Source organism: Manis pentadactyla, chromosome 7, assembly GCF_030020395.1.
Source record: "Manis pentadactyla isolate mManPen7 chromosome 7, mManPen7.hap1, whole genome shotgun sequence".
In the NCBI taxonomy this organism is placed as follows: Eukaryota; Metazoa; Chordata; class Mammalia; order Pholidota; family Manidae; genus Manis; species Manis pentadactyla.
In genome coordinates this window covers 59,629,719-59,656,090 of record NC_080025.1, presented here as the reverse complement: position 1 = coordinate 59,656,090, position 26,372 = coordinate 59,629,719, and the positions used below count along the sequence as shown (strand labels likewise).

The following is a 26,372-nucleotide window of genomic DNA, read 5'->3' as shown; positions in this document are numbered from 1 at the left end:
CCTGGTTTCAAACAGCTGTGCCCCTCCCAGCAGAGCAAAAGCCCTGCCAAGTCTCCCATGACAATTGATAAATTCATGTATTGATAGCTTTTACACATCTAGTGCTGTATCAACCCCTTAGAGATGTGCATCTAGGAAGCTGCCTACATGGCCTTTGACTCATTTGGGTACTGAGCATGACGAAGGTCTGCTGTACCCCTCAGATGCCCATCTAGGCTGTTAATCCCTAGCCAGACCTCCTCTCTCCTCTGCCACCCAGCGTCTCTCCGGACTGAGGATAAAGCAAATTTTGATCTTAACTCCCCATACACCACAATGCCTGCTTCAGATCAGTTCTCTTCTTTACAGAGATTTTGGGTGCTGAAGCAGCAAGGTCTAGTGGAAAACATCTCAGGACTGGTTTTTATTCCTAATATTATTAATTTATAATTCCCACTACAGATATTTTTGTTAAGTTTCTGATATTCTGAATTGGAATGTTAAAGTACCAAACTGCGTAATTTAAAAGTTCCAGGCTAATGTCATTTTATTTCCCTTAAAAAAAATTTCATGAAGCCACCTGTATAAGGAGTTATAGTTAAAAGATACAGATTTGGGTAGACTGAATAGGTGAAAATTGCACAAAATTTTTACATTTGAACTACCTTTAAGATAAACAGCTGTTCAGACTACCTGTATCCAATTGATATCTAACTAGCTCAGTTAATTTTTAAAAAACCCTTCATTCTCTTTCCCAAATTTTCAGCCAAATGCCCTAATTAATGTTAAGATAGGGCAACAAATAATATTAAGTAAGTATCAATTCACCTTAAAAGAAATTCGTGTAATATGAATAGTTGCTGACTCTAGGTGGTAGGTATGCAGATGTTTGCTGTGCTAGTTTTTAAACTTTCATTTCAGAAAAATTTCATGTTAAATTTTGAGGGAAAGAAAGACATTTATTACAATACCCGTACCAGAAAGTATCCAATACACTCAGACTTTAAAAGCTAAGCAACATATATGAATATTGTGATTTTATATAAACTTAAATCATCCAAGAACTGTGTTAGCAATGTAATTTGGGTTTTGTTAACTACAAAGGCATAAAGAGATATTTAGAACTAGTTTCCTGTTAGCAAAATGTTTATAAACTCTGACATCCTATCAAGTCTAGCTACTATGTATGTGTGTGTGTGTGTGCACACAAAACATATCACCACCACGGAACAGGACCCCCCAGTTACCCACCGAAGGTTTATGTAAAATCATCAAATAATAATTCAATAACTTTACCTAAATAGGTAAACTCCTACTTAAAGAATTCAGTCTGCCACATGAGCTACTTCTTTACACAGCTTAACCAATTTTCACGGTAAATTTTAAAAAATCCTTCCTCAGGTGACTTTTTTTTCCTTAGAGTCAATTTTTATATCTTTCATATTTTTGCATTAAAATGTTATACAGAACTAGCTACTTTAATTATAGAGGGAAAAAGCAATATCAATATTATGGGTTGCAAGTAGAAGTTTGAACTTACCAGTACACTTTAGGGGATAAATAAAGCATGTATATTATTACCTATAATCAGAACGCAAATGTGTCTTATCAGATCACATCATTTCCTCGCTCAACAAACATCTCTAGTTTCCTATCATCCACAGATTAAAATTCTGTCTGCAAAGTGGTTTCTAAAACCTTCAGGTTGCGGGCAGCCTCTCCAGTCAAATGTCCCCACTTCAGATGAAAATATCCTTTGATCTAGTTAAACTAGAACATGTTATTTCCATCTCCTTGCTGTTCTTTAAAGGGCGCCCTCACCTAGAAGGATTTTCCCTGGTTTCTTACGTAAAAATTCACCCGTTCTCAGGCGCAGGCTCACATGCCATCTTTCTCACGCAGGGCTTTCCGACCTGCTGCGGAAAGCCCCCTCTCCCGGCCCAGCGACCCCAAAGCTCTCAGAAACCATGGGATGCTTGATCACACTCTACCTGTGGCCTGAGGAGGAGCTCAATCAAACTTTATTGAATTCAATTGTACAGAAACATTTGCTACAACATAAAATAACTGAAATAAGGTGTAACAGAATACAGTATAGTCAATGTAACTAAAATTATGAAATCTGACATCTCTTATACAGAAAAAAAAGGACCAGAGGTATAGGAAAATAGAGGTTTCTCCTGAAAGGAAACAAAAAAAAGAAAGAAAATGAATCCTGTATTTTATTATGGTGCTCAAAAATCAGAAATACCTTAGAAAATTTTGGTTGACTTTTACATTTAACCTTAACAGTGTTTCTTTTGCATATATGTCCTTTGTGTGTGAATATATACATACACATTTTGGTATTTTATGTACATACCAAATTAATCTTCTAATAGTTTTGTCACTAAGTCACTTTAAACTCTCATCCTCATTCTGAAGTTACTCTGCCATTTCCTCAAATCAAAAATAAAAAGGGGGCGCCCGGCGTCGCCCCGAGGGCGCCAGCCCAGCGGCGGGCGGAGCTCCCCCGGGCCGGCCATCCTGGGGCCCGGGCTCGCGGTCGTGACGTCACGCCCGAGACTGGCACTTGCGGCGAGGCCTCGCGTCCGGTAACGGCCGGTCGCCCAGGAGACGCGAGTACACTGAGCGGACCGGCTCCGACCGGAGCCCGAGTGCTCGTGGCGGTCGCCTCTCTGTGGATAAGCCGCGTCGCGGGCGCCATGAGCCAGAGGCAGGTGCTGCAAGTGTTCGAGCAGTACCAGAAAGCCCGGACCCAGTTCGTGCAGACGGTGGCGGAGCTGGCGACCAGACCCCAGAACATCGGGACGCTGCAGAACGCGGGTGTGATGTCTTTGCTGAGGCCTCTTCTTCTGGATGTGGTTCCGTCAATTCACCAGACTGCTGCTTTGGCTCTTGGGAGACTGGCTAATTACGATGATGACCTAGCAGAAGCAATTGTGAAGGGTGACATTCTCCCACAGCTTGTTTCCTCATTGGCAGAACAGAATCGTTTTTACAAGAAAGCAGCTGCCTTTGTGCTAAGAGCAGTTGGTAAACATTCACCTCAACTAGCACAGGCAATAGTTGATTGTGGAGCACTGGATGCGCTGGTAATATGCCTGGAAGATTTTGACCCCGGAGTCAAGGAGGCTGCAGCCTGGGCCCTTGAATATATTGCAAAACATAATGCAGAACTGTCACAAGCTGTGGTGGATGCAGGAGCTGTACCTCTTTTAGTACTCTGTATCCAGGATCCAGAAATTGCTTTGAAAAGGATTGCTGCTTCGGTCCTCAGTAATATTTCAAAGCATTCTCCGGAGTTAGCACAGACAGTAGTGGATGCGGGAGCTATTGCTCACTTAGCACAGATGATCCTGAACCCTGATGCTATATTGAAGAGCCAGGTCCTTTCAGCTCTCAGTCAGATTGCAAAACATTCTGTGGATCTGGCAGAAATGGCGGTTGAAGCAGGGATTTTTCCAGTTGTACTTACCTGTCTGAAGGACAAAGATGAATACGTGAAGAAAAATACTTCTACTTTAATTAGAGAGATTGCAAAACATACACCCGATCTTTCGCAACTGATAGTTAACGCAGGAGGAGTTGCTGCTGTGATTGACTGCATTGGGTCCTGCAAGGGGAATATAAGACTGCCTGGCATCATGATGCTTGGTTATGTAGCAGCTCATTCTGAGAACCTGGCAATGGCAGTGATCATTTCCAAGGGTGTGCCCCAGTTGTCAGTTTGCTTGGCAGAAGAACCAGAAGATCACATTAAGGCTGCTGCCGCTTGGGCCTTAGGACAGATTGGGAAACACACTCCAGAGCATGCCAGGGCTGTTGCAGTCACAAATACTCTGCCAGTTCTGCTTTCTTTGTACATGTCAACAGACAGTTCTGAAGATCTTCAAATAAAAAGTAAAAAAGCCATAAAGAATATTTTACAAAAATGCACCTACTTACCAGCCCTTGAGCCATTTCTGTATGATGCTCCTCTCAATATTCTGAAGCATGTGGTTGGACAGTTCAGTAAGGTGCTGCCACATGATAGCAAAGCTCGGCAACTTTTTGTGACAAGTGGCAGACTCAAAAAGATTCAAGAGATAAAAGCCGAACCTGGATCTCTCCTTCAACAATACATCAACAGTATTAACAACTGTTACCCAGAGGAAATAGTAAGGTACTATTCCCCTGGATATTCAGATACACTTCTGCAGAGAGTGGACAGCTATCAACCACTTACTAACTAAGAAAAGAAACTTTTTATGAATGATAGTTAAAGCTCTTTTTAAATATCTGAACTAAGAACATTCCAGATTTATTCAATGTGAAATACCTTTGAATAATATTTCTAAATGTATGCAATACTTTAAACATTAGTGGCTTGAATATATGAAAAAGTATTCATGATCATTTGCATAGGATTTGCTCTAAAGGTAGATTTTAAAAGGACAATAAAGGGTTTTAAGGAAAAAAAAAGGAGGGGGGGATCAAAAGGCTGAGGAGGTTGTACATATCTCTCCCACATCTGTGTTAAATTGGCAATGAGCTTAGCACCAGGAGTCCATGAATATGGATTGCTGGCTTGTGACAGCAGAATAAAAACATGATGTAGCGACACAATTCAATTCTTATCAGTGGCTCAAAGAGTACCTCTGTTTTGAAATGACTAATTACAGAGCCAGTTGTTATCTATTATAGCTTCTATTAACAGTTCTCAACAAGACCCTAATACCATTCTTGCAGAAAATCACTATAAGATGAAAGTCTGGAAGAAAATAAATTTAGACATTTAATGCTATTTGCATTTCATCTTAAAGCTGGCCTACAAATGCTCTATGGTCCATTAAATTTTGATCATTTCAAGCATATTCCATTACTACTTTATACAAAAGACCTTTAATATGTGTAGAAAAGAAACTAGTATATAATACACGAAATGCTGTTTCTGTCTTTTACATGATGACAAACATCAGCAACAGCAAATTGCAAAAATGTTGAAACCATGTATTAGTGATGATACACTGATGCAGAGTTTCCATTTCTTATTTTTGTATACTTTGAAAATGAAAAACATGAGAACTAATATTGCCAATATTTTTTTTAAGTTGCTGCATTTTGCCTTATGCACAAAAACTCATTTGCCTTTTGAATACAGAACAGATTAAATAGCCTGAGGAACAAACATATTACTCTGAAAATGAAACAAACCAAGTTTATTTGCTGCAAAATTTCATCAACATGGTGTGTTGAACTACTGATTCTTTAAGGTGCCACTAGCTCTGGGTACCAAATAAAGACTATCTAAAAACACATTATAATTTACTTTCAAATCTCTGTAAGAACATGATCACTGAACTACTTCTTATTGCATATATTAATTCCTTATGACATGGCTTTATGTGGTTTTCAAATATTAAGCTAGGCATTTCAATAATAACATCTCCAAACCAACAACAAATAAATACATAAAAGAAATGACTGGAGGTCGATTTGATTGAGGGAGGGCATGAATCCATTGTAGTAAACTGAACAAAGATCTTTAAAAATTAGACCAGGAACAAATGGACTCCAGTCAGCCTCTTGTGAAGGGTGGAGAGAGATCATTCATGCTTTATCTATTTATTCTACCACCCACTCCAAAGGGGAGTGATGAGAAATGATATGGCTGCCCACCAGCATAGTCTCCATTACCTCTACAGAAACACTGCCCTTTTCCTGCTTCCCTAAGTCTTTATTATGTGGCTGAGATCCTCTGTAAGAGCTCTTTACCCTCAGATTTAATAGATACCTTGACAATAGTGATAACAGTAACTAAACATATTTGAGCATTATATGCCAGGTGCTACTTTAAGTCCTTTGTAGGAATTAACTTATTTAATCCTTTCAGTATCTCTATGAAATAAGTCATATTATTACACACATTTACCCATGAGAAAGCTGAAACAAGTGGGGGTGGGTTCATCGTGGCATCTTAAGTGGCATGTAAAATGTGGCTCTAAATAATGGAAGCTGTGATCCTCAAGCTGGACGCACTGCACAACACACAGTGGTCTCCATCTCCTGGAAGTCCTGAGAGGGTGGCAGAGGCCTGACCTTCTCTTGGAAGGCAGTGGTGCAGTGGTACTGCCAAGCCGCAGGCACATGGGTGCAGTCTCCTGGGAGTATGCCCAGCAGCAGCTCCGCAGAAAGCATTTAACCAGTCATTATCACAGCCCTTTATTATTGCTATTATTACTTCTCTTTTTCATTTTATATGGAATTGTGCTGTTCCTTGGGGGACAAGCAGGCAGAAAGAATGGCCTCCGGGGAGGACTAAATGCAGTGTGATGGAGGACTAAACTGAAGATCAAAATAATAAGGTCAAAGAGTCCTCGATCAGCCCACCTCTGAAAGCAGGGGGAGAATGACCCGGCAAACATCCTCCTACCTTTGTCTCCTCCACCTAAGAGAGAGGAAAGACTGAACATGACCTGAGAATTGTGACAGGTACAGAAGACCAATTATATGCAAAACTATATGATGTATTAAAACATTTTCTTGAGTGTAAAAAATGCTCTCTGCTGGCTGGCAGAGGGATCCAGCACCTCTGTGGAAACCTACTATGATCTTTATTACAAATTCAGATTCAGATGAACCACATGTAGTCTCTACATCTTATCTTCCAACACCACCAGTAAGAAAAGGAGAACCACTGAGACTTTTTCCCCTCCTTTAAATTCTTCTTAGGCAATAAAATGGGTGCAGTCAAATGTATTTATGAATTTACTATTTTAAAATTAAGTCCTTTGGAAGTTAAGTTTAAATGACAGTGTTTGGTGAATGTAAAGTAAATCCTCCTGTTTCTCCTTCCCTCCACATCACCTTTCTATTTTATTCCCTAAGTGTGTGTGTGTGTGTGTGTGTGTGTGTGTGTGTCTCCCTCCTCCTTCAACACACGCACACTCAGTACTTCTGAACCACTAACCTTTGAGGCTAAAATCTCACATATCTTATTCAGGTAAAATCCTTTTCCAAGACCTGGAAACCCATGTCAGAATAAGCACCTGAGATGAGACAATATTTTTTGAACCTCAAGATTGTTCATTCTATGCTAAAGACAAATCCATTAAATAGTGATCTTGAAAATAAAGACATACTAGTTTACAATATAGCCTGTTTCTAGTCCCAACTGCAGTGAAAGCAGTAATGATTTTTTTTAACTTTTGACTTTCATAGTGTAATTCTGAATTTTAAAAAAATTTCTACAAATAATGACAAAATGATTTAGTTTCTAGAACCAAAAATATTTATTTTCTTCTTTATAAATGACATTTCATTTATTATAATTTAGAAGCCTGTAGCCAAGAGTTACTGGTATTTGTGATTTATCTCTCACCTTATTTTTCATGTGTTACTCTTATATGAGGCTGGATGATACTCATAACATGAAAATTTCATATTGTTGGCCCTGCACTCGATAAATTATTAAAGTGATGTGAATAGGAATGTGGTGTTCAGGTTTTCATCAATTTTTATCCTTTTGTTCTTTCTTTCTTAAAGGGAAGACTACCTTGCCTATAACTCATCATACCTTTTTAAAATTTAAGCAAAGATTAGCCTTAAAAGAAAGCATTTTGGGAGATTTATTACCCTCAGCCTTTTTAACGAAGTTCTAAGGATTTTCTTTTCTTTGACACATGGATGTTAATTAATCTTTTCTGGGCTGAGAAAAATAAGCCTAGTAATTCTCCTAAGCACATATATTGGTAAATGTATTACAATAAAAGGCACAGATGCCTAAAGAAAAAAATACATATGTAATTTTTTCCCATATAATCAGGTGTTTAAAGCCTTTACACAATCAAAAAGGTCTATAATTACTTTGTTTTTATTACACTTTCTTATATTTTTTTTCTTTTTAACACAAAGTGTCCCTTAATTCCTCCAAAATGTGATTTTGACTAAGGGTAACTAAAGAAAATTAGAACTATTTTAACAAATCACTGGTGATTCCTAATAGTGTCCCAAATTGTTCAAAACATTAATATATGCTTTTCTTTGTAGTTTTGCTTGGTTTGCTATTATACCATAAAAAATTTTCAAAATATTTTCATATTTGCAACAACACTGTTACTTGTTCAAGAACATGCTAAGGGTGACATTGCTGGTACTCATGTGCACAGCATCTCTCTCTCTCCATGTTATGTGACAGAGATAAATAATACTTCTTCATGTTTGTAAACTCATTAAATCAACATTAGTAATTAATAATTAATAGGACTCCTAGGCATAGTTAAACTGAATATAGGTATAAAAATATTACATTTGTTTTAAAAAGGGGTTTTCTATAGTATTATCATTTGACTTTTCTGTTATGTTCATTTCAATACACTTAACTAATTATAAACAACTGGGCTAAAACCAAAGAATTCATTAAATGCATATTGAGTGAATTTCACATAAGGTATACATGTGATTAAACTATAACACTCTATAGCTAACTTATATAGGACAAATATAAAATTCCCAATTACTTTATGGTAAGACCAAATGTTTGTATGTATGCGTTTGTGTGTGTGTGTGTGTGATGTGAGGATGTGTGTGTGTTTATCTTGCTCAACTCATTCATTCAGTAAACATATTTATAAAGTGCTTAACTTGATACTGGTGATATAATGTGAAGCATCTGTATGTTTACAAAAATAACATATGAATAATTGTTCTTGCCCCTTTTTCATAAGAATCCATATTCTACATTTTAAAATCAACTCATAAAATCCAAAATTGCTAACACTGAGATTCAATGATTCAGATCCCTAGGTCTCCTGCTCCCCTAACCTGACTTCCCCAGAGATTCTGGTTCTGTAGGATTGGAATAAAGCCCAGGAATTAGCATGTTTAACAAGTATTTATCCCAGGTAAATTTTGTGTAGGTGGCCCTGGGATAGACCAATTACAGTGATATGAAATTCTTCAGATTGCTACCTCATGGGAAATAGAATTTCCAATGAAGGCTATCCATAGAACTAAAAATTATAATTGAGTAGAATTGAAACTACATTAAGAATTCCACTATAGTAAAAAGCCACTTTGCCTTTTATTATTCTGAGGTTTCCTCCTAGTACAAATGATGTTTAACAAGATGAGGATATAATGGGACACCTGTTCTTAGGAGACCTTTTGTGTGCCAGCAAAATCTCTCTGATGAGGACAGAAACAAATCCAGCATGAGAATGAGCAGCCAAGGTTGGAATGGTTTTGAGCTGACCACTGAAGAGCAGTGCCAAAGCCTGTGGTAACATTTTGGCAAACAGAGACTACTGTATGTCCTGACCGTGAATGAAGAACAGAAGCTAACTAGTTCCCGAATTTGTCATTTAAGAACATTTACCCGATGTTACATAGGTTATGAACGTAATACTGAAGAAAATAAAAAGTGGAGGGGAGGTGGTGAGGTTAAGTTAGCATATCAAGAAGACTGGAACCCTTTCTTGATGCTATGGTGCTCCCCTCTCTTTTCTGATAGCTGGTAGATCATTAGAATTTATAGAGTTTATGACTGAAGCAACATACAGTTATAAGGCCTGTGGTTGCTGGAATCTTTATCATCAGAAGTAGTCATAACACTGCTGCTATCCATGAAATCGAGAAAGAGTGGCTCAGAAACTGCAAGTGCACACTCTTCAATATCATGGCTAGAGGACTGAGCTCACTTCTGGAGTCTAGGTAATATCATTACTTCCTTATCTACCTTGAGCTTCAACTCTTCTCCAAAGGTGCTTGTGCTCTACGTTTTTCATCTGGAGTAACCTTGCTGGTGGAGAAGTTGTAAACAAAATTTGGATGACTAGGCTTTCCCACCATTCTCCAACATCACACAGGTGATTCCCGTGGTTATGTTATATAAAGCCACCATACATGCTGGATTAGTGAATACTCAGCTACTGCTCCTAGGGGCAAGGGTAGGTTCCTTTGAGCCTCTGGTCACATTTCCATCTGCCCCAAGCCAAAGGCCACATTCATTGCTTAACTTCACGCCAACGTTATTGGTTTGCTATGGCTGCCATACAAAGTACCACAGACTGGGTGGGTTAACAACAGAAGTTTATTTCCTCACAGTTCTGGAGGCTGGGAGTCTAAAGTTTGTCCTGAGGCCCCTCTCCTTGGCTTGCAGATGACCACCTCCTCACTGTGTCCAAATTTCCTCTTCTTATAATCATATCAGTTATATATATTGGATTAGGACCCACCCAAAAGATCTCATTTTAAGTTAATTACCTCTTTAAAGGCCTTATCTCTAAATACAGTCTCATTCTGAGGTGCTGGGAGTTGGAGCTTTAACACATTCATTTGCAGGGACACATCCCAGCCCATACACCATCAGTGGCTTCCTAGGATACATCACTTTTCCCCAAACTTCAGTTCTTCAGTTTATGCTACTGACTGTGTGTGTCTCCCTTTCTGCCTTTTTTCAATGCCTTTTGAAATCCAATTTGATCAGAAGCACACATAACAACCTGGACTTGTAACTGGCATACCAAGTAGGGGCAGGCTTGTGGAACTATCTCCAGGTAGATGGCATCAGAATTGAGTTGAATTGTACGACATCCAATTGGGATGGTGCTAGAGAACTGCTTGGTGGTGTGGGAACTCCTCACCCTCCCCAACAAGGATATTAAATGATACATATCAAATGCCACATGAATGGGATGCATGTGGTGAGGTAAGTGGGGAAGGGTGTGGAGCTTCCACGCTCTCTAAGTACCACTTCCCCTGCATCCCCATGTGTCACCAACCTGGAAGGTCTCCAAGCCCCGTCCTTTTGGATTTTGGTGAAGGCTTCATTACAAGCATGATTGATTACATCATTGGCCTTTGGTGATTGAACTCAATCAGTAATCCAGTAAGTAAAATATTTATCTGAGTTCTGTGTGCTGGTCTGGCAAATTGATCAAACCCAAAGAGGGCAAAGATTGAAATTCTACCAATCAACTTTTCAGACCAAAAAGGTATAAAACTAGAAATAAATTGTACAAAGAAAGCAAAAAGGCTCACAAACACATGGAGGCTTAACTACATGCTCCTAAATAGTCAATGGATCAATGACCAAATTAAAATGGAGATCCAGCAATATATGGAAATAAATGACAACAACAACACAAAGCCCCAACTTCTGTGGGACGCAGCGAAAGCAGTCTTAAGAGGGAAGTATATAGCAATCCAGGCATATTTAAAGAAGGAAGAACAAACCCAAATGAATAGTCTAACATCACAATTATCAAAATTGGAAAAAGAAGAACAAAGGAGGCCTAAAGTCAGCAGAAAGAGGGACATAATAAAGATCAGAGAAGAAATAAATAAAATTGAGAAGAATAAAACAATAGAAAAAAAATCAATGAAACCAAGAGCTGGTTCTTTGAGAAAATAAACAAAATAGATAAGCCTCTAGCCAGACTTATTAAGAGGAAAAGAGAATCAACACACATCAACAGAATCAGAAACGAGAACGGAAACATCACGATGGACCCAACAGAAATACAAACCCAAAGAGGGGCTTGAAAGACACCTTTATCATGCTCATCACTTAGGAAATTTGAAGGGTTTTAGGAGCTCTGTGCCAGAAATGGGACAAAGACCAAATACATATTATAAATCACAGTATCATACTCCTTGTCCATTTGGGCCTTCATTTTCCCTCTAAAAGCTAGTCACTCTCACCTATATGAAGCTTACCACCCTCTGCCTTGAAATATTTGTGTCTGATATCCCTTGGTAGGTTATAAGCTTCTTGGAACTAGTGGCAATGTCTTAGTTATCACATCTCCATACCACTGAGCACAAATACTTAATAGATTGATAGGAATTGCTTTTTAAGTGGATATGCTCTGCTTTCAGAAGAACTTGAATTAGTTGAAACTGGCCACAGGTGAAGTCCTTAATGGTTACTCTATCTTGCTTTGCTGCCAGCTATGAGGACGCACCATCCATGTATGCCATGGGGCTAGCTGCCTTACTGTTGACTCCACAGGATATCACTCTTCTGCCTTTTCCTTGATCCTGCCCAAAAGTCCTCCAACATGCTCCCACCTTCCATACAGCACTGCCCTCCTGCCTTTTCCACAACTGTCAGAAGGGGGCCCTGAGGCAAGGGGGAGAGAGCACCAGCAGAGAAGGGCACACAGGGAAGGGAGGGCCGTCCAGAGAAAGCAAAACATGAAATAACCCAACATAGTGGGCAACTGAAACTTAATCCCAATGTGGAAAAACTTCGGAAAATAGGGTAAAACACTTGCTTCAACATTATCCCCCTGGAGAGTGCAAAGAGCAGGGGTCTTTATGCACTGGTTCCCATCATTCACTGGTGGGAGATGCACCCAGGCAGGAGCACAGCAACCTTCCAGAAGTCCTCTGGCTCAGAGATGTGGCCACGGACGGCATTTGGAAGCACGCTGCAGCACAGTGAAACAGCAAGGGTCAAGGGCATGGGCAGTGATGTGCTGCTCAATGCCTCTCTGGGCAAAGGGCCCTGGTATTTTATAAATACTCCAAACTCCCACCGTGGCTGATTTAAGGGTAGCAGCTGCTGCCTCACTGAACACTGAGCTGGGAAGAGAAGCACCACATGTACCATTATTCCACCATGGGGTGTTTTACCCATAGAGATACCCGAGACATAAACAGTAAGATGTAGTATAACAATTAGGAAGCAATGAGTTTTGAGTATGTGTTGCCTTTATTGTTAATATAATTTGTTTTCTGGTAATTTTACACAATTTAATTTTTAATAATCACTGTGTTTAACAACTGGCTTGAAAAATTCCTGAAAATGTAACACTTGTGAGCTGATTGGATATGGGAAGGCACTAAAGTACCTGTTGAACAACATACAGCCTTGCTGTGCTGCATTCCAACCACAAATTTTATTCTGTCTATAAGGCAATGAGCATAATTGTCTACAAGTCCAAGTGTCCCATTAGCGAGGTGCAGATAGGTCCTCCTATCAGCAGGCGAGATGCACCCAAACTCAGCTTCCCATCTAATGGGGGGCTTCCTTCCCCACTGTGGGCTGCAATATTCCATGGGACCTAAGGTTTCCAGAGACTGGGCAGGTGGCTTTCCAGACAACTCTGGTTTCCAACTAGTTGGCCCCAAGCAGACTGACTATTCTACCACGATAGACTGCTTTTTTTTTTCACTTGCTTTATGGAAAGGGAGAGCCAAGGGAAGGGAAGGGCCCCTCCACTGAAACACAGACCTACACTAAGGGCACCCTGGTCCCCACTCATCTCTACTTAGGATGATGAGAGACAGCACAAATCTTCCACTTGCAGCTGCTTGTCTTTTAAGTTTTCCCAATAACGACTCCTTATTACCCATGCCATAACATTGTGAAATTTGTCCCAAACCCTTTCAGAACAGTTGGCAACCACAAAGGAACTCACCTTGCAGGACATGTCCAGATCTCAGTTACAGTTAGGAAATACATTATCTTCTTATATTTCATATTCACCCTATGTATCTTTTCCACTGTGATTCTTTCTACTTCATACTTGGTGTCCACCATAAAATCTATCTTTTGTTTTTTTTCTTTCAGATTTATGTAGGCATTTCCCACTTTCTCATATTCAATGAAAATCACATGCCTGCTAGACACACTATTTTTTGTCTTCATGAGATATATTTTATCCTTTGCCAGGAATCATCATTCTTGTAGCTTAAGCCATAGGCAGAAACCCAAATCCTGCTTTTCAATACTTATCTATGTAGCCAGATGATCATATCCTGTATTCTCCCTTCTCTTCCAAATTCAGCTTCTAAAGACAGTCCTGCTTCCCAGCCTCAGAACCACAACTTCCAAAGGTGATGTGGGGGGTCCGCGTTATCACTGTTCCCATTAAGCACCTAGCGTCAGAATATATTGTGCCCATATGTTGACAGACATCAGCATCTCCTCCTGTTGCTAGGCAACCATGCTGCCCCATAGCACATGTCTGCCCTGTTATTCTACCAGGCGGTGGTGACAGCACTTATTCACTGGCTCTGGGGTCGGAATGACTGGTAGCAGCACTAACTTGGGACTCTCATTAATCTAGAGACACAAAGCGATTTCAGGATGGCAATGAGAAGAATGTTCATCTCACCTCCTCCTAGACAGAAGCACAATCTTTGAAGAAGCAACTACACTGGGAGGGATCCTGTACAGAACAATATTTTAACTTACACACTTAACTAAGCCTTTAACAACTAGTGGCTGAAATGCAAGGTATACACATTTCCAATCACAGTGGCTACACAAGAAAAAAAAGCCAGCATCAGCATGACATGTTTATTTCTTCAGCCTAGGACTTCAAACAAAAAAACACTCAGTAAATAGTTGGTTATAAGTAAATGAAATTTCTCTGCCTAAGTATTTATATTAAAGTACATTCCAGTTTCCCTAATTCCTGGGGTTTTAGTTGGTCTATAATCATATCTTATAAGTGATCCAATATTTCCATATTTTACCCCCAAACTACTGCCTCCATTTCTTCACTTCCTATTCACTTTTGGATCAATTCTAATCTAGCTTTACCTCAGACACTCCACCAGAGCAGCCCTCACTAAGGTCACTAATGACTTCCAGGTTGCCAAACCCAATGGCACTTTTAGTCTCCATCTTACTTGACTTCTCCATGCTATTCTACTCTTTCTTCTCTTGGTCTCATGGGCCTCACTTTTTCTCTCCTGTATAACTGGAAATGCCTTCTCATCCATTTTTGGCTAACCCCACCCCACCTCCAAAGAAGGGTAGATTCAGGCATTGCCCCAGGCCTTTTCTGCTTCTTATACTATTTCCTGTGCCAGCACAATCTCAGCATCTTCAATCCCCTACATATCAATAATCCCAAGTCACCCTCCTCTAAACTCCAGCTTAGGTCCCCATAAGTCCAGACAGCTACTTGACATTGCTATTTGCATGTCTCAAAGACATTCACACTCAACCTGCCCAAAACTGAATGCATAATCATTTATGTAACAAACTTTTGGTGAGTGCCGACTATGTGCCAGGCACTGCTCTGGGGCTGAGGGACATCAATGAATGAGACTGTGCCCCCATCTTATAGAACATAAAAGCACTCTCCATTGCCCCATCTTCAATTTTACCCTTTCTCAGTGTTCCACACTTCCCTGAATAGTATAGCCATCCACCAAGTGCAAAATCCAAAAATCAAAATAATTTTTAATCTCTCTCACCACTCCCCACATACCCATTCCCAATACTGCCAGTTTTACCCATTAAATGTATCTGAAGTCTTCCGTCTCTCAAGTCTGCTCATTTCTTCTATTACCTCCTTATTTGAAGCTTCGATTATCTCACATGCAGTGGTTCAACAGCTTTTACCAGATCTTTCAGCATCCACTCTACCTCACCTCTCCATACAGCAGCTAGAGTAGTCTTTTCAAAAGGTAGATCTGATAACAGGACCATCCTTCCTAACTCACACCCCTGAGTTTTAACCTTCTCATTAGCTTCTCTTTATTCTTTGGAAGTAGGACAAAACCATAAACAATGGCCTACAAACCCTTGGTTAATGTTCAGCCTCATCTTGAACAATATATCCCCTCCCTGTGTGTTCTAACTACACTTCCCTTCCCCTTTCACAGAATACAGGTACTTGCTGTTGCCTTTACTGGGAACATTATTACACACACACACACACACACACACACACACACACACACACACACGCTCACTCACTTATCTTTGCGTAGTAAGATTCTATTTTTTCTACAAAATAAGCATAAGAACTTTCACGTGGCCATTAAATTTACAATTGTATTCTTGCTTTGAACTGTCCATCAATGACAGTCATCAAAAGTCAGCATAGGATATTTCTGGACAATCTTATATTACATTTGTTTTCCTTTTTTTTTATATATTTAGCTACCATGTTCTATCTTAGGGTTTTCTAAAAATTTTTAAGACAATTTTTCTGAAGTTATTCCTTTTTTCCCTATGTTTTTCAACATCCTTTTATCCTTCATTTTATCCTCTTTATGGGTATGTTAAGGTCTGTATTTATAGCCCTCAGCCTCAAATCTGCTTTCATAAGTAGATGACAAGTGTATAATCAAATATATGAAAATGTCTGCTGAAAGTGGGCACTGAATAGATACTTAATTAACAGTAAATCAGAAAACCTGCTCTTCCATCCCTACTGATACTAACTTTACTAGGAAGATAAATTTATTTTAAAAATAAGATTAGAAAGATGGCAAATTGGATACCTGCAAGCCAAATGTGGCTATGCGTATGTTTTCTTAGGACACCACAGTGTTTGAGTAACCTTTTGAACTTGGTGCCTTTAGGTGGGGTCCATTTTCTCCAGTTTGCATAGTCAATATTACCTCCCACTGCCTGACCTCTGATAACCTCACATAGATACTACTGGCCCTGGAAGGAATTTGGGTTTGAGAATCCAAGACCATATGATCTCTAAGGTCCCTTCTAGCTGTAAAAATCATCTAATCCCTTATTGCATATGAAATAGTTACTTATGAAATGATAGGGAAAAACTGGATTTGATTGACATCAAAATGTAGTACAAAGAATTAACAACAGGTAAAGCTCACAGTTAATATCCAGATACTTCAGAGACTATTCTGGCAAATTCATTTCCAAAAGAGGAAAGAATGGCTTAATGCTTATAACATCTGGAGATCAGAATTCTAACCCAGGGATTAAGACACACATGTTAACATGGCCTCATCCTAATAGGCCCAGAACTGCAGGTTATCTGTCCATATTACAGAAAACACAATCTGCCAGTCTTGGCAGCCTCTGCTCAGTAACCAGTCTTAGTATAGAACCAGAGGCAAATGGAGACACATTTGGCAACAAGAAACAGACTTCATCCCCACTGACTCTCACTCTTGCGAATTAATTCTTTCTTATTTTATTAAAATTCCACTGCCTTCATGTAAGAGCTACTTAGAAAACACCAGTTCCTGAAATTATTAGGGCTTCCTATATTTTATATCTCCCAGATATGGTAATGAAAAATCAAATGTACCTTTAAAGCCTGAAAAACAACCTCTTTTAATATCAACTTTTCCATGTACTGAACAGCCAATTAGAAAGCCTTTGATATATATCATTTTAATTCTAAATTTTATTTATAATCCTCCTTAAATTTCAGGAATGGACACAGGTTTTTCTCTAAAACAGTTGTATGGATGCTTTGAAAAAGTGATCATAAAGGAAAACTTATTTCATCACTTTCTTAAATTTTTATGAGATGACATATGTGGAGTATAAGAACAAAGGAAAACTGAAGGAACAAAACAGCAGCAGAATTACAGAACCCACGAATGGACTAATAGTTACCAAAGGGAAAGGGACTGGGGAGAATGGGTGGGAAGGGAGGGACAAGGGTGGGGAAAAAGAAAGGGGGCATTACGATTAGCATGTATAGTGTGGGGTGGGGCACGGGGAGGGCTGTGCAACACAGAGCAGACAAGTAGTGATTTTACAGCATCTTACTACACTGATGGACAGTGACTGTGAAGGGGTATGTGGGGGGGACTTGGTGAAGGGGGGACCCTAGTAAACATAATGTTCTTCATGTAATTGTAGATTAATGATACCAAAATAAAAAAATTAAAATAAAAAAAACACAACATATATATATAAAACAGGCAGACCATAAAACAGACAGATGGAGCTTGTCATAATTCCCTTCCTCCTACCTGGAACAAAGATGTGATGCCTGGAGCCAGGGCAACCGCCTTGAGACTATGAGATTACAAGCAATACTTTAAAGATACTGACATGAAAAGACCTTGATAACATAGCTGAGCCACTGCACTAACTATGAACCACTTTCCTCATGATCTTTTTGTTGTTATGTAAAAAATAATGTACTGCTTAAGCCATTGTTAGTTAAGAGTTTCTATTACATGCAAGGAAAAGCATTCCTACCAGACACTGATTTTAGTGAAAATTGGTTAATTGTCTTCTAAATAAAACATAGTGGTTGTGGTGCCTTTGACAACCCACTGCACCTCTGAAAGTTCAGTTTCTTCTTGAGTAAATTAAGTTGAATGATATGACCTCAAAGGATTCTGAGGATTAAAGAAGATGGGGCACCTATGGGTAGAGTTGGCACATAGTAGGTTTCTGCATATATATGATAAATAAATACGCAAACAAACAGAAAAAAAATTTTTATGAGATGACAAAGACCATTCTCCTTAAGTTTTATAAGCTTTTATCTCCCAAAGAAATTAAAACAAAAATAACTGGGTAATGTTATAGTTATATTTTAATTTCTATATAAAAGAAGAATAAAGTAACATGTCCAATAAATGTATGAAAACACATTAATCTCACTAATTAAAAAAAAACAGTGGTCAAATATCAATTTCTACCTTTTAAGAAGGCAAACACAGACAGACACACACACACACACACACACACACACACACACACACACACAAAGAAAATACCCAGTACTGGAATATGGGTACTCGTGAACACTGGTAGATTAGTATAAGCATTCTATCGGGTATTTGTTAATATGTATCAAGAACTTTAAAATATTCATGTTTTTTGATCTAGTAATTACAGTTCTAAAAATGTATCCTAAGAAAATAATCAAAGATGCAGCCAGAGATTTATGTTCAATACTATAATCTACAATGCTATTTATAATAGTGAAAAACTGAAACAGCCTAAATGACTAATATTCAAAAAATAGTTACACAAATTATTATACACCCACTTGAAAATCTATCATGCAACCATTAAAAACTTTTCTTTTTGAGGAATAGGTAGTAACATGGGAAATGTTTGGCAATAAAATGTTAAGTGGAAAAAGCAGGATGCCAAACTCTAGGTAAAAGCAGGATCCAATTCTGTTTAAAAGTGTATTTATAAGGCTCTGCTTGTTGATCGGGTGAAAGTGACACAGGGGTGTTCAGTTTGTGAAAACTCAATAAGCCATATATTTATGTTGTTATTTTTCTGTGTGCATATGCATCAAAATATTTGTTAAGGTTTGACTTACTGTGTCTTATACAAATACCAGGTTTAAAAAAAGGAAGGAACTACAAAGATACTTTAATCTCTCCAGCATTTGCCTTAGTAATTTACTGGGTTTGGAGGAACGCCTATCTAGAAAGCAAAAAGGAGCTACAGGAACTAAATAATTTACAAAATTAGAATACTGTCTGATACATGTTGTATGTTCAAAACTGTTAGAATGACTATGAAACCTTTAAAACTACCAATGAACTGGGCTTGAATTCTTACTGAGAATGAGGTATTGAAAGCAGTCACAGAAAACACAAATTTGGAGAGGATACTGTACTACTGTCATCAAGCCCCTACCCCACATCATACTGCTTAGCAGCAGCTGCTATCATTTCCACATTCATCTCCTGATGTGGATCCCCCCAGCCTCTCATTCCTTATAGCACCCCATAAAGTTCTTGAGTTAGCAGGGCAACTGATAGATGGGCAAATCTTACACCTAAGGATAACTAAATCACTTTAAATTGTCTCCAGATTCAGTGAAGTCACTTAATTTGGAGGTGGCTGGGTGATAGACTAGATAATGGATTTAAAGAAGAGATATTCAGAACCAAAAATTTCCACAGTTGACTTTGCTAATGAAGAAATCTTACAGGTTATCAACTGTGGGCAACATTTCCTTCCTTTGTTAAGTTTTTACCTATTATCTACCCTTTGATGGACACTTTGGATCCAATCCAAGCCTGGAAACTGCATTGCTAAATTAATAATAACCTCTTTTCCCAAAGGTCAAGGATGAACTGAGGTTAGCTTCTACTCAGTGAACATCCAAAGCCCAAATCTTCCTCCCTGGATGACATTACTTCCTCAGTCACCTCCCCTTACCTTCCTGCCCCCATACTGTCAGGTCGGCGCTATCCCCTCAGAAGAGATCAGACTTCCATAACTGTCGCCTTGGGATGGTTTTCACAGAGCAAAAAGGAGAAAGACATACTGAAACTTCCACTACAGTTATTCTACCCATAAATCCCAGGTCCTCTTGTGTTTCCTCTAAATGGGAAGCTAAACCATTTTTAGACAAACTGAAACGTATTAAGACAAATACAGGTTGTCAAGATTGTCCAAAGGGCATGGAAGAATTCAAGCTGTTTCTTTGCTTTTAAAGGAGACTGGATTTTTCCCTCCTTTAACCAAACTCACAAGTTAAACCCACATTTAGAACTAATTTATTTCTTCTCTTATTGGGAATGCTATTCTGTTTTGTTTTTATTTTATCCTATTGATTATTTTTAGTCTCCATCTCCCACCAAACTTATCCAGATGAAATTATTTTTTACTTATTAAAACTAAATTACATTTTTTCTAGTTATAAATATAGTGCCTAATCACTGTAAATTTTTGAAAACATTTTAAAATGTTAAAAAAATCTGAAATGCCATCGTCTTGAAATCACTACTGTCAACATTTTATTCCAGACATATATACAAAGTTATAACATTTAACCAAAGGACATTTGCCTACTACTTGTCTGATAATCAAAGAGCGTATAAGATTCTTAAAGCTAAAAAGTTACAACTAAAGTTTTGAGTCTACTGATGACACTGCCAGATTGTTTCAAGGTTCCACAGAACATTAGGTCACTGGTGCAAAGAGAGAGAATTTGCCAGGCAGAAGTATCTCTTTAAGTAAAGCTGATGTGTGAATATTACAATTAAAAAAATACACACACACACACACACACACACACATCTATATAAAATATGTATGTATGCATATTGAATATTTGGCTTAAAATATCACAGTTAAGGTTTAAAATAAAATTTGACTTAATTTTTTACATCTATTCTAAAAAGCAAAACTAGATTTCTATCTAGAACACATATTAAGGGACACAATTCTTAATCCAGTGATTTTTGAAGTGTGGCCTACAGAATATAAAATATATAGAAATCACCTATGGGACTTAGCAGTAATGCAGATTTTCAAAGATCTTACCTTCTACCACTATTGCTACTAAAACTACAGGGTCACTGATCTGACCTACCACAGTTTTATCTTACCTTACCACAGATCTTACCTTACCAAAGATCTAAGGAAACAGATTTCTAAGCCATAACTGGGAGCAGCAGGGAGGAAGACCTGGGGAATCTACACATTTAATAGGTATTCCAAATAACTCTTAAAGTGCTAAAGTTGGAGAACCTCTGCTTTGTTTCTTAGTAGAAATGGCAACTGCAGTTGTCCTGAGAATCGTAACTCAAAAGAAACAGGTTTACAGTTTTTTGGTGTCACTGTACAGACTTGCTAGTAATTAACTACACATTTAATATGATTTATTTATGAGATTGACTTTCTCCAAAATTGAATACAGTAAACAATATGTGATGAGATAAAATAATCATATCATTACAATCCTAATTTTCCCTTTTGAAAAGAGAAAGGCTTCACTCTCGATAGTGAGAAGGCAGGTTTTAACCTTGGTCATGATGGATGTGAGAGGGGGTGGTACCAAGATGAAGAGAAGATGGGGCAGTGAGCACAACCTGGATTAAACTTGTGAAAGCTGCCCTGATCCAGAAACACCTTTCCATCCTGACCATCAGTCTGTTAGAATAACCATGCAAAACTTTGTGCCTGCGATTTAATGACAGGGAAGCCATGAGGCTTAGTGGCGTACCAATGGAAATTTAATGAGAGCTTCTTGAGGCCACATTCAAGTTAGATGTGCAAATTTTGGGATGATACACTCCTGAAGACTAACTATACCAGCCAGATAACTAACTGTTGTGTGAGTTCACAAAATTGAGGAGGTCTTAAAAATTCCTTCCAAAAGTGATAAATTGGAAATTACTAGTTTCTCCACCATTTGCATAGAAAACTGTTTCCTTTAAATTTAGAATTCTTTCTGGATGGCAAGATAATGTTGGACCTGGTCAGACTGATTTAAGGCTTCAGTGCCACACTAGCAAGGAGATTGGATGGCTGCTGTGGGGCTTGAGATCAGACAGGCATTGGGACTCTTGGGATGGACTAACTGTCTCCAGAAACTTGAGAACTGCAGGATGCTGGAGGTAAAACTGTGGTAGGTCAGATCAGTGACCCTATAGTTTTAGTAGTAATAGTGGTAGAAATTCTTATTATTACATTAATTAATAATCCTTAATAATAACTCTGACTTTCTGCTGAGAATATTGTGGTGGCTACTGGGTGGACAGTGATTGGGGTTCTTAGGCCAGATTTATAACTCCATTGAACACAGACTAAGTACTGACACCATGTTCTTCCTGGGGTAAACAGGGCAGTTGGTCATCTGCCAAATGGTGGCAGAGCAAGGCTTGGAGGCCCAGAAACAGTCAAGTCCAATTCAAATAAGAGCAATAAAAGCCAGGAATTGATACACGATTTGGATTACATCATGACCATCAAGGAGCCCCATGAATTCGCACTAGTGATTCTCAGAATCCGTCTGAGAAGGTGGAGGGCACATTAGGGCTCATCTTGCAAGTGAGGGTATAGGCAGCCAGATGCAGTATCACTATGCCTTTGTCTCTTCAACACTAGTCCCTGACTGGCAAAACGCTGGCCGGGGCAGATTTGCAGGTTCACGGTTAATGCTCTGAGTTGCCTTCCAGTGTGGTAAGATGGCCACAGATGGAGACTTCAGCCACTCACCCTTGCAGTTTGCAGACTCCAGTGTGAACAAAAAAAAAAAAGAACAGAAGACCCCAACACTGGCTACGGTTTGGGTGTTGGAAATGGCCCTGTGCTTGTTTCAGTTTGGTGTAAGAGGACCCTGTAACTTCTATACTAAAGCCATTGGAAGGAGGGTCCTCCGTATGGATATTTCCTGAGAAGTCAAAATTCCTACCCACCCCCTGATGTTTTTTAAAAACCTATGGATCCCCTTGTAGCTCCATCTGGCAGTACTTCCAGTTTACCTCAAAACAGAATTACAAAAAGTATGGTAACAGCTAATCACACTCACAGAAAAAAAAAACACAAGCTGCAAATAACAAAAAGTCTCTGAACTGCACTGTCAAATACTCGGAGCCCCCAGAATTGGGGGATGCTCTCAGAAGACTGACCAGGGAAAAGCACAGCAGGACAAAATGACTGACGTGAGAAAGTTCTACCCCATCCTCCAACCTTGCCAAAGAAATCTTGTAGTGGTATTCCTTTATCTAGGATCAGTATGATCATGAAGACTCCCAAACCATCATTACAAACTGAGATCATACGACTGATTCTATAGGCTTCTCAGACACGTTCCAACAGTTAATCTCCCACTACACCTCTGCAGCATGAGCCATTTATCCTTTCCTGTGTGTTGTCACTTTTCTTTCCTTCTTGGGGAAGAAAAACAATTCTCATCTCTAATATTACTTTGGACTTCAAACCTGTTCAGTGTACCCTCCTCCCAAAGATTCACAGGCCTCAAGCCTTCGTTGTAGTACCCCTGCCCAGAATGCTCACCTCCCCCGCCCCTCCCCTGGTCAAAGGTTACTCTGCCTGCAAGTCATAGCATAACTGCTTGTCCTCTAGGAAGCTTTCCTAACCGCTCCCCCTAACTCCCCACCCCGGGTTGCAAGCTTCATTAAATATTTCTACAAATCACTCCTCCTGCTTAGCACTTACAGTATTGCAATTAAATAGTTAGTTATTTGAGTGATTCTTTGTTCAGTCTCTAAATCCATCAATAGACCATAAGCTTCATGAAGCCATGACAGTGTCTTATTCATTGCTGACTGTTACCCCAGTGCTGAGAACACAATAGATGCTGAAAACTATCTACTAAATGAATAAAAGAGTACCTAAAAATTAAAATGAAAGTAAAGTCACCACTAAGATACTTCCACCCTATTAAGACTATGCAAAGTTAACCTCAACTATTATTTTAAAGACAATTATGGTTTAAAATGTTAACATGTGTTGCTAACCTTTAATTTTTCATTCTGTTCTAGCTTATGAACAGTAAACCAAAAATGGTGAGGAGTTCCAAATAATATTTACCTAAAATAAAATGAATCATTTTATAAACTGGGCCTGCAAATAAAGATAGTAACTTAAGTAGTCCTATAGTGACCATGGTTCCAGTTAAATAATACAGTCAAGGCAAGATACAGATATTAAACATTCATGATCTGCTCAGAATATTATGAATTAATCAGTGCTTCCTCATTTAAATGTTTAATATTTAATGCTAGTGCTTCTACAGTCTCTTGAAATTATTACACTTTACTATGTCTCTTACAACTGAATAACAATAGAGTTGATAGATAATATCTGAGAATTCTGGTTCCATAATGATCTGTACCTTAGAGGAAAACATGACTGTAGTGCATTAAGCTTTTGATGAAATTCTCTACACATTTATCTCAGATGTAAAGAGATACTAATAACAAAAACAAACATAATAAGCAAAATATCATGATAAGTGCTTGTGGAATATGATTTCCTTTAATCCACAGTGAATTATTTGAACTCCCCTAGACAAATATAAGTGGTATGCTAAAGACATTTTAGATAATACAAAGTATTCATGCTTGCATGTTAGTCCAGTAAATCTTCTAAACACTAGCTGTGGAAATAGAATAATATTTCCCCCAAATGAATTCATTCATTCCAAGTCCTCTCAGGCATCTTAAAAGTAACAGAGATATTTAAAAATTCAATAATAACCATAATGTTTTATTCTTACATATACTCTACCACTACAAAATCTCAAGGAAATTAACTGTGACTCATTATATCTTATAACATATTCAGTTCTTTTAACTCTATCAGGAAGGCATCTTTGTGCATCAAATAAAAAACAAAGGTGACTATTAAGGGTTGAACTGTGCACAACACCCACCTCCCACCCCATGCCCCAATTCGTATGTTGAAGTCTTAACCCTCAGTACTTCAGAATGTGAGCTTATTGAGAGATAGGGAATTTACAGAGGTAATCAAGTTAAATTGAGATCATTAGTGTGGCCTTAATCCAGTATGATTGGTATCCTCATAAAAAGAGGAAATTTTGGCCACAGAGACAGACCCATACAGAGAAAACAGTGTGAAGAAACAAGCCAAGGAGCGACACCTGGAACAGATCCTGCCCTCATGGCCCCAGGAAGGAGCCAGCTCTGCCCTGGGGATTTCAGACTATTAGCTTCCAGAGCTGTAAGACTATTATTTCTGTTATTTAAGCCACCTTGTTTATGATGCCTTGTTACAGGCAGCCCTAGAAAACAAATACAGTGACATAAAATACTTTGCATTACAATGGCACTATTCCATTCATAAAATAAATAAAAATTAAATTTTCCAGTGAAGCTGCAATTTGGCTCTTGTGCATAGAATATGTAAACATGAGAAATGATCATATACTATATATTACTAAATGTTACTTCTTACAATGTCCTGTTACTTAGGAGAATTATAGTTGGATGGCACTTGTTCCTCTGCAATTTCTTACTTTTTCCACACTGATGTAGATTTTAGTATGACATTGCTTTTTTCTCTTTTGAAATAAATTACTTATTTCTATCCATATATATTTATCTATAGCAAAACTTTAGCAAAGAATAAAGTATAAAATATAGCCATTTTTATCAGATGAATAACAACACATTTCATTAAATAAATTCAAAGCAGATACATAAATCATAAACAAGTATATTTACATGTATATTAATGCCTAGCACTATTGATGCCATGTCCATTATAATCATTAATGCTTAAAAATATTTGATAAAACATGTGAAACATTTGTAAACACTTAATACCTACACATACTTTGGATGCTTTACACCAGAAGTACATTTATATAACTGGAATTACATTCTAGGTGCTCTAGAACTGGATATAAATATTTGTTTAATATACATGTGCACACACACACACCCAATTCCTTCTTTATATAACCACTGTATATGTGTGTGTATTTTTTTTCAACTTCCTTCATTTTACCTCAACTGATATTTTTTAATAATTTGGTCATTTCATGTCAAGTTTGCATAAATTAGAGTATATATTTATTTTTTATTTGATTTACTAGGTTTTAATTCTCAAAATGCCTATGTGTGAAAAATCTAGAATGTACAGTATTAATTATATTCAGAAATTTCCACTGAGTGAAAAGTAATTTCCCCAAGGTCATAGTTTAAAGTCCAAATTTGGGACTAGCCTATTCTCATACGAGTAAGAGTGATAATGATATTCTAGATTATAACCCTTTCTTTCATTGTTAGTGGACAAATTAACTGGTATGGTATCTTAAGAGTATAAGTTTGAAAATAACATTTTCTTGTTTACTTGCACCCCTCACATATAGTATATCGAACATTTAGCTATAAGTTACACAGTTAATGCCCAGAAGTTTGGTGAGCTGCATTTATACTTCTGTATCAAGACGCTAAACAAAGGAACT

At 38.2% G+C, this 26,372-nt stretch overlaps 2 protein-coding genes across 4 annotated transcripts in view; one reads left to right on the top strand and one right to left on the bottom strand.

The window, feature by feature from the left end:
* RELN (reelin) overlaps positions 1 to 26,372 on the bottom strand; it is a 482,819-nt gene that overhangs the window by 420,759 nt on the left and 35,688 nt on the right. The gene's annotated exons all lie outside the window — the stretch shown is intronic.
* On the top strand, positions 2,579 to 4,936 carry LOC118915970 (sperm-associated antigen 6-like). 2 transcript variants are annotated; one of them, XM_057504426.1, is made up of 2 exons: positions 2,579 to 3,998; positions 4,145 to 4,936. In XM_057504426.1, the coding sequence occupies exons 1-2, from the start codon at positions 2,685 to 2,687 to the stop codon at positions 4,208 to 4,210; spliced, it is 1,380 nt and encodes a 459-aa protein (XP_057360409.1). In that variant the 5' UTR covers positions 2,579 to 2,684; the 3' UTR covers positions 4,211 to 4,936. The 2 variants fall into 2 exon arrangements, with proteins under 2 accessions (XP_057360409.1, XP_036748308.2); XM_036892413.2 differs by having other exon boundaries at positions 2,579 to 4,936.